This window comes from Chiroxiphia lanceolata, chromosome 2 (genome assembly GCF_009829145.1).
Source record: "Chiroxiphia lanceolata isolate bChiLan1 chromosome 2, bChiLan1.pri, whole genome shotgun sequence".
NCBI lineage: Eukaryota > Metazoa > Chordata > Aves > Passeriformes > Pipridae > Chiroxiphia > Chiroxiphia lanceolata.
This window is the reverse complement of record NC_045638.1, coordinates 40350848-40368133: the sequence shown is the minus strand read 5'-3', so window position 1 is coordinate 40368133 and position 17286 is coordinate 40350848. Positions and strand designations below refer to the sequence as shown.

The following is a 17286-nucleotide window of genomic DNA, read 5'->3' as shown; positions in this document are numbered from 1 at the left end:
CCTCTAAAGCAAACAACGAAATCCTTGTGACAGAGTCGGACACAAAAAGCACATTGTGTTATGGACTATCCCTTTTCTCTCCTGCTAGATGGGTGCCTGTCTGAGGCTGAACACCACGATGCCATTTTACTTTTGAACTATTGTTTTTGAGTTATCCCATGTGGTCAAAAGGAGAAGAAGGGAGGTTGTTTCCAAGCTCATAAGACAAACGAGTTGCCTTTCATTGAACTACGCCAGAGCTCCTTTAAAACGAGGTTTAAATGTCACCTCCATGTTTTTAATGGACACAGGGCTTCAGGGGCGACCCTTCAAAGCGCCTTCGTAATAAACGACCCTTATTAAATATGTCTCTGCCTGGGAAAATCACTTGGTAGACTAGAAAAAAGGGGGAGCGGGGGTGGGGGAAGGAGAGACACGGTGCTGCCGGAGGAGCTCGCCGCCCCCCTGCTCCCGCCGGGGCCGGGACCGAGCGGAGGACGGTCCCGCTCCGGGTGCTCTGCCGCCGGGCGGGGCGGGCCGGGCCGGGGGGGGGGACCGGGGGCTGGAGGGGTGGGAAGTGTTGTTACACGGATACATTGGCCTCTCCCCCTCCTCCCAAACCCTCTTTTTTCCTTCCGTCCCCCGCACCCCCCAAAATAAGAGGCTGAGTGAAAGGTTGGGGTGTTTTCCTCCTGACTTTATTTTGTCCTCAGGAGAGCGGCGTCTGCGAGTCTGAGCTGCGAAGTTACTGATTTGCAGGCTGCATGTTAAGGCAGCCCATGTAAGTAATTTCTGCGGGCATCCCGGCAAAGGAGAACAAATCGTTGACAAAGGCGAGCCCTTTCAATTCAGCAGCGTCGTTAGGGAAACCAAAAAGTATTCTTCCTATAATAAGTTCCACTTCAAAGGATTTCTCATTCAACGGTGACTGCTTCGCACTTTTATTAAGTCCGGGCTTTTTCACTTGGCGGAGTCATCTGTTTGGTTATTTTTCATCGTGTTTATTTTTCACCATTCACACAGTACTTGTATTAAATAAACAAAGAACAATCGCTCTGCAAATAAAAGTGCTTAGGTGGGAGGAAAAAAAAAAGAGGGAGAGAGAAGACAAGAAGAGCTGGAGATGGAGCTTCTTCGCCGCTTATTTGTTTGTTTATCTGCTGAAGTTGGGAGGGGGTCCTAAAAAAAAGGGGGAGGGGAGGGGGTGTTGGGAGAGAGGCCAAAAAATATGAGACGTTCTGATGAAGTGAAAATTGACTGCGCTAACACGGCATGAAACTAAAGGTCAATGCAACTGTATCTTAATAGAGTGTCTCGAATCGAGGTGGACTATTTTAAATGCAGCTTGCTTTTGCTGCACTCATTGCCATAGCAATCCTAACGCTCCATGTTGATGTACCATAAAAGCAGTAGTTTGAATTTCAAAGAACCTGCCTTTGAACTTCTCCCTGCCTGATTAGGCACTTGCGTGGTGTGTGTGTGAATGCGGGAGCGTGGTTGTGTGTGCTGGCGGTACGCGGGATGCGGGGGGGAGCTGGGGCAGCGCCCCGCCGGCGTTTGGGTGTCCGAGCCAGGGGGGAGCGTCTGTGTCCCTGTGCGAGTTCAGTGTGTGTGCCAGCACACTCCCTGCCTGATCCCTCCTGGTCCGCTCTACCTGGAAATATTTTTCCGATGGGGGAGGGGAAGGGGAAAAGTGCGTGACAGTCCGTCCTTCCCAGCACTTCACAACTCCCTGGCGACATCCCTAGAAGCACGAAACACGCGGAGAAAAACGCTAAAAATCCTTGGTTCTCCCACCACCCACCTCTTGTAAGGCAAAGAAAAAGCCTATCCCGGCCTCGCTGCGTCCCGCACCCTGCCCGTGGCGGGTGCGTTCAGGGGCGCTGCCCCGTGGCTCTCGCCGAGAACTCCCCCGCTTATCCATATCCACAGCCCCCCTCCCCGCAATGCCATTTCCCACACTCCCGAAATTTCTTAGCCCCTTCAAACTTCGCGACCGCCGCTCTCGCCCTTAAAGGGCCGAGCGCCAGCAATAGTGTGTGGCGAGATGTCTCCCAGCCGCGACTACAAAGGTAGATGATTTAAACAGTGTTTGCTAGGACCACGTTTCGCCTAGGAAAAGATGAAGTCTTTGATGATGGCCAACTCGGTGTCAATAAGTGGCTTTCTTTGAGCCATATTCAGATGGGAACGTCTTGCTTGCCAATTGCCATAGAAATCCTAACACACCATGAAGATTGTCCAAGCGCCAAGCCTTCCGTTCTGGGCTAAATTACTTTGAAGTGGGGCAGGACGTGCACTGGTCAATGTTAACTCTATAGGGCGGGCAAGGAACACTAGGAGAGGGAGATTGGAGGGGGGGAAGCAGAAAATAAGAAGGGGAAACTTGTTTTAGACACTCTATACAAGGTTCTGCTCATTGTCAGATATCTTTTATCTTTTATATTTCCCATGAATGATTCATGTCTCGGTGGCTTTGTGTCGCCTTCCTTTTCACAAGAAACTTCATTAGGGAGCTATAAGTTTTCCCATTGATTGGAGCCCTCATTTATGAGTGTTTTTCTGCTTCGTATGTTGGTTATTGTCATTCTGCTTGAAACAACTCTTTGCAACCTGTTTCACCTTTACCACATTTAACAAAACTGACTTAAAAAACACTCTAACCTTTTGGTGAAACTGTTCTTGACATTTTGACCAGTCATTTTCGAGCACTGGTAAATTACAGGACGGGGAGTGCGATCACCCTGGGCTAGTTTTATTTAATTGATTTTATTTTTAAAAATTAAAAAATACTCCTGAAGGATGCTGACACACAATTCTGTCTGGATTTTTTCACGCGTTTCTTTCAGTTTTCCTCTCTAGGAACAAGAAACCTGTGTCCTTGCTTCTCAACTCCAGAAAACTACTTTTTTTTTTTTTCTCCTTCATTCCAGTGATCTCCTGGCGTTATTTCTTGCCTGACCTGACTCTCTTTCAGAATCATGTTCTGGCATACCGTTTTGCTTCTGTGTCTACTACTGAAGAGTAGTGCTATTTAACTCACAAGTATCTGAGAGAGGAGACTGCCAGGAACATCTCTTTTTTTTTTTTTTTTTAATTCCCAACAGAAATACTAACATTTTAATTGATTTGATACTCTGATTAGCTGTCCTTGAGAGAAATGAAGAATGTCGTGTGTATGAATGTCAGACTTTGTCTGTGTCTTATCTGTCTGTCTATCCCTCTCTTTTCCCTGTGCCCGGGAAGCCAGCAGCAGATCACCAACTGCTCCATCATGAGAAAGCACCCCCCAATCCCGTGCCCCCATGCCCCCACCCTTAGCCCGGCTCAGGGGCAAACCCCCCCAGGAGCAAGGCCTGCAGCCGCGGGGGGGACACAGGGGTGGCTCGGCCCAGAGCATCCCTCCTCTGCCTGGCTGCAAACCCAAACGTAAATCCAAAGGAGAACCGTATTTACTCACACGTTTCTCTGCGGAAAGCCGGGGTATCTCAGCCACCCCTAAAATCTCCCGGTGCTGCTCCTGCCGCGCTATGAGGCTATGGCTATATCTGACTCTACCTACTGACCCTCGGGGGGAAAAGGGAATGTTTTGGTCTGTCTCTGCCCCTCGTCTGTCAGTAAGGCACATGCAATACATAGGAATAATATTTTTATTCATTTGCATGATAATTTTTTTTTTTTTGCTTTTTATGGGGTTTACAGAGATGAAAAATTTTAAATTAGCATTTTTTATTTAGGAGGTATCATGTGTCATAAAACTGTTGGGGAATTGTGTAACCCTACGTGTAGCAAGTACATAAAAATAGTGATATATCCCCCCGAGCCACAGTTTATAAACCCTGCCATGTCGTAATGTATAGTGCAATCTGTTGTTAAAAAAATGCATAAATTAAAAAGTTCGTTTATAAATCAGCACCAATATATCTCTAATAAGATTACATTACATAAATTATTCTTTAAAAAGTCCATACCTTCCTTTATTATTTTCTATTTATTCAAATGGGCTTTGAAAAACGAATAAAAAGCAAATCGAATGAACTTTAAAAAATTATTTTCTATTCAAGTTTTCTGTTTGTTTTTAAAGTAACATCTGCTTCTTTAGATCCAACACAACAATATGAAGACAACGTTTAAAGGCTTCCAGAGTGACAGCACCATGCACTGTACTAATAATATAGTATCTCTATGAACTATACATATATATATCAGCACCAACACACCGCACGGAGCACATGCAGGAAGAGTCTGTTTCACATTACATCAGTCATTCAAGTAAGCTGAAAAATATAATTTTTTTTGTTTTTTTACAAACCACAGCATCATAAACAACAATCTATCACCAAAATTAATAAGAAAATTCTTTGGTGTGCTCTGTACTGTTCCAGGGGAGGGAAAAAAAAAAAGAAAGAAAAAGGGTGATGTCAGAAAATAAATTAATTCGACTGTACAAAATAATCGCTTTCACATACACGTTATTAACAATGACAAGACGACATCTACCATTCACGGCACACAAAACACATTTCCACGAGCCCTGGGGGAGGGGAGGGAGGCTGCCGCTTCTCCTCTCAGGGTCTCTGAGGAGGAATTAGTGCTCTTTACTTCATTTGCGCCCTGCTCCTGGCTCCTGACGGATGGGCGACAGGCCGGGGTGTCCCCCGTGCCCCGCAGCCCCTCGGCCGCTGGGCTGGGCAGTTGGGGGGTGGGGGGCGGTTGGCACCCCGACGGCAGCCTGCTTCCCCACCCCTTGCTTCTTTCCCAGCAGCTCCTGTCCCCTCCTAACCAGGTGACTCTGCCGAGCCACTTCAGGGGGATGGTGAAAAGCGCGCAGGCATCGGCTCGGTTGGAGAGAGGAAATAATATATATAAAAATAATAATAAAAAGACAATCCCTCTGTCCCTGCCCCCTACTCCAGGACTCGCTGGGCCTGGGGGGCTGCTCCCCTTCTCAATCCCTGAAGGGGCTGGAGGGAGGATGAGACAAAGTCTTCCTCTGCGAGACAAACTTTAAAAAACAATAATAACCAGAGTGATAATAATACCAAGCCCGAGAAAAGGGAAATTCGCTGTCAGTTTTCGTGTTTAAAAAAAAATATATCCAAAACGTATCACAGTATCACAGTTGTCAAATAGCAGCGGGTTTCTCTTATTCTCTGGCTGCATTTTAGGAGCCATACACGTACAAACTATGGAGGAGTGATAAAGGAGTCCTGCATCTTTTGTCTTTCCTTCCCTAAACCGTTAGGGCTAAGGGAGAAAGAAAGAAGGCTGGAGAGAAAACGCCGGGTGCAGGTGGGACCCACTGACTCGGGAGAGAAACCATCAATTACAAAGGAGCTGAACTTCAAGAGGGGTAGGAAAATGCATTTATTTAATTTTATTTTAAGGGATGCATAACCTGTCCTCGATTGGCTGGATTTTAGCAGGTGCTGCTTTATAGTCAGGAGGCTGCTGCTGACCTGGGGCTTTACCGAGGCCAAAGAGGAGGCGCTGAGTGGCAGCTAAGGTATTTAAGAGCCACTCCAGAGAGAGGCTGGGCTCTACCAGCTCGCAGCCTTCACCAGCAAACTCTCTTGATAAGAGCAGTGGGCAGGGGCAGGATGGGAGAAGGATATCTCCCTTGGCGCTGTCCCCCTGCACACCGTGCAGCGCGGGTGGTTGAGATGGCCCAGCCTGGCATTACAATGCTTTTTCTTACCAAGAAGGGGGAAAAAAAAAGGTCCAAGTCTCTTTAATTAAATTAGTTACCGTATAAACACCATAGGGTTTCGTACATGGAATAAATAGCGCGAGTCAAACCTGATGACACTTCCAGAGCAACCCCCCATGCCAGGTGGCTGTTGCAGCCCAGGTCACTGTGGTGGGGCTGGGGCCACCGGCGGCAGCTCGGCACGGCTCAGCACGGCCCTAGGGAGCAGTTCTGCCCCCCGAGGTCCTATGGGGCTCGTCCTCCTCGGAAGCCGGGGAGGTGTCGCGGCTGGAAGGGGTGCGGGGCCGGCGGGGAGCCCCCCCGGCCTGGCAGACGTACCACTCGCTGAGGTTGGTGACCGGCGGGGACAGGGCGGCGGCACGGCCGCGGGGCGCCTCGGCGGCCGGGTCGGCCTCGGGGGGCAGCGGGCCGTCGGGGGGCCCCGCCGCCGCATAGCCCTGTGAGCCTGGCGGCGGGGAGGGCGGCGGGGACTTGCAGTGGATCTTCATGTGCTTCCGCAGGGAGCTGGGGTGGGTGTAGGACTTGTCGCAGCCGCGAATCTTGCAGTAGTAGGGCTTGTCCGAGGTGTGGACGTGGGAGTGCTTCTTGCGGTCGCTGCTGTTGGCGAACTTCCTCTCGCAGCCGTCAAACTCGCACTTGAAAGGCTTCTCCCCTGCCGGGACACAGCAACGGCACCGTTACCGGCGGGCGGGGGCTCGGCCCTGTCCGCAGCCCGCCTGCCGCACCGCAGCCGCTTCGCAGCGCGGCCTCCGGGGACGAGCGGCAGGGCAAAGCTTCCCCTTCCCTCCTTCTCCTCCCCTTTTTCCTCCCCCCTCACGACAGTCGTGACATGCCCGAGGCTTCCGACCTCTTCCTCGTGTTTTGCTGCCTGTGACACGCTGCTGGCAGCCCCCAGACCCGATGCCCCGGGCTGGCGGCGGCAGGGCCCCCCCGGCCTTGTTTGCCCTCTGCGGCGCTCCCCTCGCACACGAGAAACCTTCATTACCGCTCTAATGACCGAGCCCAAACAAAACCTTTCAATGCCTTTGCCTGCGAGGGCTGGCGTTTGCCGGCAGCCTGGCTCGGCTGGCACATCTCCTGCGTAATCCGTTCCCAATGGGCACTGCGCTGGGGGAATAATTAGTTTGAGGGAAATAAAAGTAACACCTGTTTAAGCATCCCGATATAAAGACGAAGTACCCAGCAGCTCAGATTGAGAACCTGCAAGCTGGGGGGACCAACCCGAACACTGGAGATGAGGGCAGCAGACTGCTGTTACTGTAGCTGTTTACCTCGGACGAATTTGGATCTAAAAATGTCCAGATTCTCTGTTTTAAGTTTTACACACTGCTTAACAGTTAAAGGGGTTGTGAAAATCACACCTTCGTCTCCACACATAACATACCCTGGAATATATGTGTTCTGGTACATATAGCCGTGTCCCAGACCGACCCTTCCCCATAGTTCCTGAATGGGGCTGGGTAAATGCCTATTGCTGGTTGACCAGAGGGGGAAAAAAAAAAAAGTGGCCGAGCCCTGTACTGAAGTTTCCTACAGCAACTTTTTCTTCCCCTGCCATGCACACGTGAGTCTGAGATAGACCTGCACTGATAATCCTTGTCATGTCTATTGCAACTCTTGAATCGGTTTAGGAATGATTGATGTGTATTTTCAGATCCGTTTTGCTCTGAATTCTCAGAAATAACAACCCAACAGCTCTCTCGGTAGACATTTGCTCATTATCACCAAGCAATTTTTACTGCCCCTCACATTTGTAAAATCATATTGCATTTAGCAAAATAACAACGGAGATAAGAAAACTATTTTTATTTTCCGAAGCTGTTTCTCGGCTGTCACTATAGAAACATACACCTCCACAGCCTATTTACGCATCAATTTTTTCAATTAAAATCGTCTCAGCCACGACCAATGTGGTAGCACTAGAAAGTGCAAGGTTATCTTTAAAAAAAAAGGGAGAGAGGAGGAAAAAGGAATTAAAATTGTACCTCGTGGGGTTTAAGTGCACAAAAACCCCTGCACACCCCCGAGACAAATTTCCAGTCACTTCGTTTGTTCATTAATTACTATTATCTTTTCTGGTAAAACAAAGTGAATCTACCAGAGGTTTTGCCTGGTTTCTATCTGTGTTACTCCAAGGATGCAGGCTCACACATCCTGCTGCTGGCAGTGGCCTGCAGAGCCCCAAGTCAAGCTGCCCTGAGATGCTCCCTGAGATGCTCCGACCAGTCGGACCAAATTGCATCTACTCATTCGGGGCTTTAGGGAAGTGTCTTTCCACATGGGTTCACATGTGGCACCCTCACCAGTCTCCAGATCTCGATGATACAATTCCCCATAAATCCAGGAGTGGGGAAGGTCCCGGTGTGTCCCCATTATGCTGACGAGGGAATAACGTCAGAGTTTAACTATTTGTAGGTGGTTTTCAGCCCCAAGGAAGGGGGCGAGATGCCAGGTGCCATCCCGTAACTCCTCCTGGCAGTAGCAGTGCCGGCGGTGGGGAGGGACGCAGAAGGGCTCGGGGCGCACTTTTTTTAGAGGGTGGCAGGGTGTGGAAATCGAAGGAAGCCTCATTCTTCGGTGAGGGGGTAGCGAAGTTGCAGGAGGGAGGGGATCCCCATTTCTGTTAGGACACACCAGGGGTGGCAACAGCAATTTGTCCCCAAAATGGGAGAGGAGCTGCAGAGTGGGGTGTGCAGCTTCCAGGGCAATGCTTTTGAGGAAAAAGGACAAAACAAAAACAAAAAACAAGCAAGCAAACTCCTCCTGAATTTACCAACATACTCTTCTTCCTGCAGAATCACCAGAAACACATAAAATCTCCTAATGATACAATTATGGTGTTATTATTCCCCCCCACACACCCCTGAATGCCCATAATAAATAAACAGTTTGTAAATCTCTCCTGCTCCCAAGGTGCACATGACTAAATTAAGTCGAGGAAGCAAATTACAGCAATTAATCTGATAGGCATGGGCAGAAGGTTTGGGATCCCTTGTCCACTCGAAGGTTCTGCGTGGGGTAAAGGACTCATGACCTCTTTGTCCTCCCGGTGCCTGAGCTGCCATTTTAGGTGGGCTGTTGCCCCAAGCCCCGAGGGCTGCTTTGTTGTAACAACCCCTTCTGAGTGGATATAGCCTTCTCCTCGTGGGCCCATGCGTGGGCACCCTCCCAGGGACTGCAAGCTGAAAACTCCAATTTCCTTTGCAAGGGGCCATGGCCCACGCAGGGCCTCGGGTCAATGGTCGACCTCAGCTTAGAGCTGAAAACTGTTGACCAATACATATTTGGGTTATTGGGGGTGTGTAGGTCTTTTTCCGGTCTGAATCTCTCTGACTGCTCCCAAGCCTCTCCCGGACTCGTTCCCACTTTCCCCCCCCGTCAGCCCCCTCTTGGAGCTGAGATGGGTAAGGAATTGAGAAGCCTAGGAAAGTCTGCAATGAACTTTTGTTTTCAACCAAGGCAGATGGAGAAGGCTATAGATGACAAACCCGGGCCTCCAGCACTTAACTCATCCCCGGTGCCATTAATCACACAAGAATAACAACAGAAAGTGTCAGACCCCCCAGGAGAAACCTTCCTCTCCCACCCGCGGCTCTGGTGCAGAGCACCGGGCACCCTCAAGGCTCCACTGCCTACCTACGGGCTCATGCCTGACCTATTCTGCAGATAAAAAATCTATATCCTTTCAGCCATGGGCCATTTGGTTTACATCAGAACAACACGTTGCACGGTCGCCACTTTTCTCTTTCCCGAGCAGCACACAATAAATCAAGAAAGCAATTTACGGCAACGCCCAATTCCCTTAAGTATCCTCCGAGGAATAATATTTATCTGCCACTAATAAATCCCGGCTTCGTTCGTTTTCGGCAGAGTTTTTACACCCAGATGGAAATGCGCATTTCGGGGGTTGGCGACAAATGAGGAAAAAGTAAAAAGAAAAAAAAAAAAAAAAGAAAAAAAAAAGAAGAAAAAAACCCAAACAAAAACAGAAAGAAAAAATACTCAAGGGCTCATACACAGCCCGAGCCTCTCCAGGCATCTCTCCGGGTGCCGCTTCTCCTCCCGCAGGCCCCGCCGGGCAGTCGGAGCAACTTTGAAGTTTCCTTCTCACATCACCAAAGGGAGTGAGCGTCCTCCGGTGAGAGCCTTCCCCCCGCCTTGCTCCGTGCTCTCCGGCTCCGCGGACACCGCCGCAGGCGGGAGGAGCCCGGGCAGCACCAGCAACCTCGGGACAGGGGTCGGTACCCGTACTCATCGTCACGAGCAGCCCCGGCAGGGCCGCCGGCATCCCCAGCAGTTACGGCAGTATCGTTAGCTCAGGCAGGGGGTACCCCGGCAGTAGTATCGGTGTGTCCCAACAGAAGGGACAGCTCCGGAGCGAGGGTAGCCCCAGGAGCGGTGGTCACAGGGCAGCCCGGTACCCCGGTAGTAACCGGCAGCCCCGAGCGCTGCCGCCGCCCGCAAGCGCAGGGGAACTGCGCCCCCAAGAGTCCCCCGCGGCCCCATCCGGCCGGCGAAGCGTCCGCCGTCCGGCTTCGTCCCGCCGGCAGAACCGGCAGGAAAAAGCAGAATCGCCCTTCCTCGGCGCGGGGAGGGAGGTGGCAAAGCGGAGCGCTCCCTAGACCCCGGGGTGACCCCCCCGGGTGCCTGGACAGGGGCGGAGGGAGCCGGGACTGGGCGAGTACTCGTCCTCTTCCCGCTCTTCCGCAGGGGCTGCTGCTCATCTTCCCCAGCTCTGCGTTATTTATAATCGATGTATTTATCCGTGGTGCCGGGATGTGGGGAGGTGGGTGGCGGAGGGGGGGGGAGGGAGCTGCCCAAGGTGCAGGGGGGGGCTGGGGGGGGGTGGCGACGGGACACGTGTGTGGCAGGGTATAGGGGCCGGGTGCGTGTGCGTAGCTGTGTGTGCGTGGCCCGGTGTGCTGCCGAATTACTTATTCATGAAAAGTCACATGTCCGGCGGTGCGCAGGAGAGAGGAAAAGAGGAGGAAAGGGGGGGGGAAGAAGAAAGAAGGAAACCCTTGCAGGGGCGGGGGAGGGGGGAAGAACAACCTACCTGTATGAGTCCGCTTGTGGATCTTGAGGTTTTCGGAACGAGCGAAGACCTTCCCGCAGCCGGGGAAGGGGCAGGGAAGGGCTTCTCTCCCGTGTGCACTCGGGATGTGCGTTGATGAGTTTGTATTTCGCTTTGAAGGGCTTGCCTTCGCGGGGACACTCCTCCCAGTACACACGTGGCTGCTCTGCTCGGGCCCGCCGACGTGCTCCACGGTGACATGGCTCACCAGCTCCTGCATCGTGCTGAAAGTTTTGGAGCAAGGCTTCCTACCGCCCGGTGGCGGCGGCGGAGGCGGCGGAGGCGGATCCCGGTCGATCCATTTGCAGATCAGCTCTTGCTTGAATGGGCTTGTCGCATGTACCGCAGGAAAGGCCCCCGGCCGCCGCCGCCGCCGCCGCCGCCCCGACGTGGCCATGGTAGGTGGTGGTGATGGTGGTGGTGGTGGGGATGGGGATGGTGCGGGTGCCCGTGGCCGGCCGCCGCCAGGTTGAGGTTGACGGAGCCGTAGCCTTGCAACGCCGAGGAGGAGGAGGCGGCGGCAGCCCCGTAGTGCGCCTCGGCGCGCCCGTAGAGGCTCCCCGGCGGCGGCCGCCAGCCCCAGGCGCAATCTGCCCCGTTGAGTGGCGGGTGGCGGCCGGCGGGCGCGCCTTGCTCGCCGGCCGGCGGCGGCGGGAAGGCGGCCGTGCGCCCCGTCCGGCTGCGCCGTAGGTGCCCGCGGCCGAGATGAAGACCGCGTGGGGCGGCGGGTGCGGAAGGTGGGGGGAGCCGACGGGCGGGTGCTGCTCTCCCAGCGCCCCGTGCACGGCGGCGGCGGCGGCGGCGGCGGAAGCTTCCCGCCGCAGGAGGAAGTCCCGACCCGCCGCCCCCCCCGACGGGTATCCCGGGAGGGCGGCGGCGGGGCGGGCGCGTAGGCGGCGGTGGTGGTGGCGGCGGCGGCGGTGGCGGCGGCGGTGGCGGCGGCGGTGGTGGCGGCGGGCGCGGCGAAGGCGGCGGCGGCGGCGGTGAGCGCCTCGGGTGTGAGCTTGAGGGCGGCGGGCTGCGCCATGTGCTCGGGTTCCGAGCGGCGTGAGGGCGCCGCCGGGGTCGCCGCCCGCGTCCCCGGGGTGGAGGTGGGCCGCGTGGTGGGGGGTGGACGTGGTGGTTCCCCAGCCCCGGGAAAGCCTGTCATGTTCGGGTGAGGATGGGGCTGAGACGCTGCCAAATCCGCCTAATCTCAGTGTCGGGTTCCTCTTGCTCAAAGGGGGCTCCATAACGACACAGCCAAGCCCATCTACGCTCGCTGTTGTTATTTTTTTCCTTTACCCGCCTTCAAAAACATGTATATATTAAGCGGCTCTTTAACTTCTTTTGTCTGCGCTCCGAGCCCCGCGCATCCCTGGCCCCGCTCTGCCCCCCGCGATTGGCAGAGCCCTCACCCACACTCCGGCGGCGCGCTGGGGAATACGGCTCGGACACCGCGTCCGGAGGGATTGGGACGGATCTCGATGATTGGCAGCGGCCGGGGCCGCGCGATTGGCTTCCTTTCAGGCCGCGGGCGCAGCGGGGATCCGCCCCCGTCGCCCCCCGCGCCCCCCCCGCGCGCCCCCCGAAGTTGCACTTGCAAAACTTCGCGCGGGCCCGACGGGGCGCACCACCGCCGCCTCCCCCCCCGCCGCCCCCCCGCCGGCGGCACCGGGCAGCACCGGGCGGCAGCTGCCTCTGCTCTCCCGGCACCGGACGGGGCGCCCTGCTCGCAGGCGCCGCCGCGTTTACGTTGCGGGGCCGTGGGGTTCTCTCTACTCGCCTTGGAAGGAACCCACGCGCAGGGGCTGCTTCCCAGGTCCCGCACTCGTTTCTTTTTCTTTTTTTCTTTTTTTTGGGGGCCACTTCATTCATGGATGAGGCGGGGAAAGCACGCCTTCATACAACGTACCAGCCCCACACCCACGCGAGGCCGAGGCTGTGTGTACTCACGCCTGAGGTAACACTAGGGGAAGGCAGCCAAAGTTTTCCTAAAAAGAAAACGGCGGGGGTTGGGATTCCTTTCCTTTAGAAAATAAACGAGTAAGCAGGGAGGGAAGGAGGAGGGGGGCAAGTGGCACATGTTAGGGCCAAGTTTTGGGAGCCTGCGCTCGCCGCCTCTTTGGGGCTTCCTCCTCCCGCAGCCCCTTGCCGCGGCGCCCCTTGACCCTCAGGGGGCCGCCAGCCGTACCCCAAGCAGCTGCCCCCACCTCAGCCTTAATTCTGCAACGCGAAATAGAGATGCAACTGCCGCAGTGACACCGGCCCGGAGCATAAACGTCCCTCGACGCTTTGGGATGTAGGGGACAGAGCGGGGAGGTAGGATGGGAAATGGGGGAGTCTCCGCCTGGGGGACTGTCAGCCCTGAACTGCTGCCCTAGACGAAAGGGAGGAAGAGTGAGAGCTCTCCTAAAAGGGGGCAGAGGTGGGGAACGGGCGGGGAAAGCGATGGGACCGCCCCTGGGGTGTGGGGTGTGGTAGTCCTCGAAAGTGGAGCTCTTTGTGGAGCGCCGCAGCTGCCCCGTCGACACAAAGGATGCTGTCGTTCGAGGGGGACGACTAGGCAGTGCCAGGATTTCCCTGCCGACCCAAAAGGGGGAGAGGAGCATTGTCGTGAATTTTCTGTAGGACTGCGGGAGGAGAAGTAGCTTTTATTGATATATCATCTGCTTTCTTTAGGCTACTGGTCCCCCTGGGAATGCCTTGATCTCCTGCTCTCCTTGGAAAGTGCAGGCAGGCTGCTTGCCCTTCCTTACCTATGAGGCAGTGAGGGACGCTCCTCCACCACCCCAGGAGAGGAAGAAGTGTGGGGGATGCCAGTGGATGCCCACACACACACCCTGGCCCTCCCCGGCAACCTAATCCCCTTGACCAAACCACATCTGCTCGTCTTGTCCATTTCCCTGTGCCGAGCCATGTTTAAAGGAAGCCTCGTGCTGGTCCGGCATTTCCTGGGCCAGGCTCCAGCACCCCCTCCTCCCTCCCTCCCACCGCTACTCACTCGAGGAAAACTCGCAGGATTTGGCCCACGGCTGCCGAAAGGGTGGGAGAGGCTATAGGGAATGCTCAAGGGGGAGCGAGACCCGCCGGTTCCCTCTTCTCTCTCCCCCCCCCCCCCAAACCAAACTGTTGTTCCCAGCTCTAGTGGCCACGGTGGGGGTTTCAGTGATTCTGCAAGGCAAGAAACGGGAAGAAATGATCCCTGGGTTTTAAAAGGGACTGCTTGATGGTTTTATTGCACAGTAAAAACTTCTCGCTAACTAGCCATACGTCTGTATGGGTATTTGTATAGGTATGTTTTCTATACGTCCGTCCAAACAGTGCCTTCCCTCCCTAAATTCTGGGCACGTGTCTGGACTGAGGTTCACAATGGTTTGACAGGAGATGCTGTGGAGATGAAGAACAGCATCACGTCTCCTCATCCCTCTCCTGTTAAAAGCAGCATGATATGTATCTGTCATCGATTTAATACGTCTTAACTCAAATATATCCCCCGATCAATTTCTTTTTATGAGAGGCTATAAAACAATGAAAATATTTTATAGGTGGCTAATAGGCAGCTGACCTGTGACTGTGGGGAGGGAGGGGTTGATCGAGACTCAGGTGGAAACTAGTCCATTTTTAGGACTGGCTGCAAATGCCAGAAAGCAAAGGTGACTGCCTGGGCCAGGATAATCTTGGACATTTCCATCTCCAAAAGTGCCATGAAGAATTTAAAGCCCATTGACTCACCGATACCAGCTCAGGCCCAGGCTGCTACAGCCCTCTGGACCTGCAACACAGGGAGGAGAGCTGTGCTATCCCCACAGCCCCCAAAAAAACCGCGGCAGTGCCCGTCGGGGGTCGGAACGCACCCTGTTCCCGTGGCGGAGCCGGCTGCGGAACTCTCCCACAGTGCCCCGCTCGCCGGCAAATCTGCTAAGGGACATGGGGGGGGCTGCAGAGGCGGGGTGAAGCCTGGAAGCCTTCAGATTTGTTTCGTAAAGCTTCCTCTATAAACCGAGCTCAGGCTATCGGCTTTAGAAGGTATTTAACTAAAGCGTTGTGCTGTGAGCTGCGTTATGTAAATGTATGCTAATGATCATGAACACCATTTACAAACAATCGTCTTTAATGCACGTCTTATTGATAGTTAGGGAGCAGAGAGCAATATTTTATAACTTGTAAAGCATTCTTCTGGGGAAGCATTAGAAAGGGAGCGCGATTGCCCCTTTCCTTGGCAAGACCTTCAAATCTCCCCCAAATCTGCTGAAAAAGCCTACCCTCCTCCCGACCCGTCGCGAGTGGCTTGCTTTGCCCCTGGGGCTGCCTTGCGGCATGGGGGAGCCCGTGGCGCGGTTCCCTCCGCGAACATGCTTGATTGGAGATGGATTCCGCCCGTACCAGGAGGGAGCGCCCCGAGTCATAGCCCCGTGGGGACCGACACGGGCAGGGAGTAACCACGGTATCCTCCTCACCATCCCATCGGAGGAATAACATGGAGGCACTGGGACCTCGGGCGGGAGCGGGGGGCTGCCCAGGGGCACGAAAGGGAAAGAGAGAGCGATGTGGCAGTGAGACTCCACATCCCTCCTTAATTGAGGGGCTCAGCGGATGGATATTTTATACCCTTAAAAATTAAACTTCTCCTGAGCCAAATGTCGTCGCTCTGTGCACCTAAGTGGGAACCCGAGGGCTGGCACCCGGACACGAGTGGGTGCCGGCACCGTGCCCGACGTCGGGCTGCCGGGGCCGAGACCCGCCGCATCTTTGGGACAGGGATTTACGAGTAAAAGTTTCGGAACTGCTGTTTTGAGTGAGCGCCTCGCCAGGGAAAGAGGGATACCTTCGGGGTTTGCTCAAATAGGGACAAAATAAGGAAAAAAAAATCCATCCTTCAGTCTCTCTCTCTCTCTCTCTCTGTCTATCTGTCTGTCTATCTATCTATCTATTTATCTTTCTATTTATCTTTGCCTACAGAGAAAGAAAGAGATAAAGAGAGAGGCGGTCTCAGGAAACCCAGGCCAAATTTTACTCTGATCTCTCTCTCCCCCTTTCCCTCTCTCTGTAGCTGAACGTCACCGTTGGAAGAAGCTGTTGAGATAAATCAAATAGTGACACTTTGACGGCTTTACTTGTATAAGCAATATGGTTACCATATGGCATTGTTATTTATGAATGACGGCATAAATTGTATTACAAAGTCCATCGCCCTTTATTGGGACACTTCTTCCATGCCTCTAACGTTTATGTGGGCATCTCCAGATGGAAGAAGGTGCGTATAATAAAGCCCGGCAGTGCGGCCGCAGACCCCATTTTGGGGGCGTTGCGCCGGGTCTACACTGGCTGCAGAATGAGGCGCGCAGCAGGGAAGGGCGCGGGGCGCGCGAAGTACGCGGCTCTGCGCGTCCCTCAGCCGCAGCTGGGCAGGGCAGAGGCACCGGCTGCCGCTCGGCCAAGGTTCCCGTCCTGGAAAAAAACGCTACACTGCTCCTCGCCCCCGCCGCCTCACGCCATTACTGCCGAGAGAGAGGTTTTATACAGCAACTTCTTTTATACATACATATATATAAGTGCAATTGAAGAAACAATAAATATTAATGGCACGAAAGCAGCGTGCTCCTTCCTTCTGCCCTTGCTCTGCCTAGCGTGGGTTTGTTTTGATTTTTTTTGTTGTGTTTTGCTTTGGTTTGGGGGGTTTTTTAAGAAGTATTTGAAGGTTACAGCTTTGGCTGAGATTTTCATTATTTCCCCTTTTTCTTTTACATTACACTGCCGGTAGAGCCTGACAAAGAACTTTTGTCCCGAAGTGTGTTTTTACAGAGGGAGGCTACAGCACAACACATGTGGTCTTCACGGGTCATAGGTCGAACGGCCTAGAAGTGGCTCGAATCGGCACCATCAAAGGTAACCTGCAACTTAATATCCTGTTGATGAGCTTGTTGAATTTATGAGTGTCTGTGATACAGACAACGGTGCAAGTGATGCCGCTCGACTGGCCTCTTCTTCCCAGGCTACCGGCCAACCGCACGCCCCTCGTCAGCCCGCACCTCATCCCTGTTACTCTGTGGGAAGGATGAATTTTGGGGGAAAGACCCTCTCTTCCCCTTTCCCTATCCCTCTTTCCCCATGGTGGGTCCTTCAACTTCTTTTTCCCCGTTGAGGTCGTTGCCAGCCGCATCCTCCACAGCCTGCGCCCCACCGCGGTACCTACGGCTGCCGAGGAGGGGGCGATGGAAGGAGGGGGTGCGGATACTCCCCAGAGGGCGCTGACACCTCCCGGGAAAAGGGGCTAGCAGGCGAAGACGGTATGTACAGTCCAGGGGAAGCAAGAAATTGCTTTCCCTCGTTCCGACACCCCCCCCCCCCCACTAGCTCTCTCCACATCACCAGCCGGCAAGAAAAAGAGCAGAGCAGTTTTAAAGAGAATTTCGGAAAAACTTACAACACATGAACGGTTTCCCGGGGAAGCCGACGTTTGGTCTGCAGGTCTGGCACCTCCAGAAACCTGTTGAAAAACTTCTTTCAATAAACCGATTTAGCATCGACTTTGAGTGACCGC

At 53.9% G+C, this 17286-nt stretch overlaps 1 protein-coding gene across 1 annotated transcript; it reads right to left on the bottom strand.

Moving 5' to 3' along the window:
- Positions 1-3611: 3611 nt before the first annotated feature.
- Positions 3612-12167, bottom strand: ZIC5 (Zic family member 5). The gene is given in 14 exon segments (XM_032678823.1): positions 3612-6341; positions 10746-10823; positions 10826-10849; positions 10852-10914; positions 10917-11091; positions 11094-11325; positions 11327-11448; positions 11450-11653; positions 11655-11730; positions 11732-11799; positions 11801-11865; positions 11868-11952; positions 11954-12039; positions 12042-12167. Coding segments are annotated over 14 exon segments (1755 nt in total). The 5' UTR covers positions 12064-12167; the 3' UTR covers positions 3612-5886.
- Between the last annotated feature and the right edge of the window lie 5119 nt (positions 12168-17286).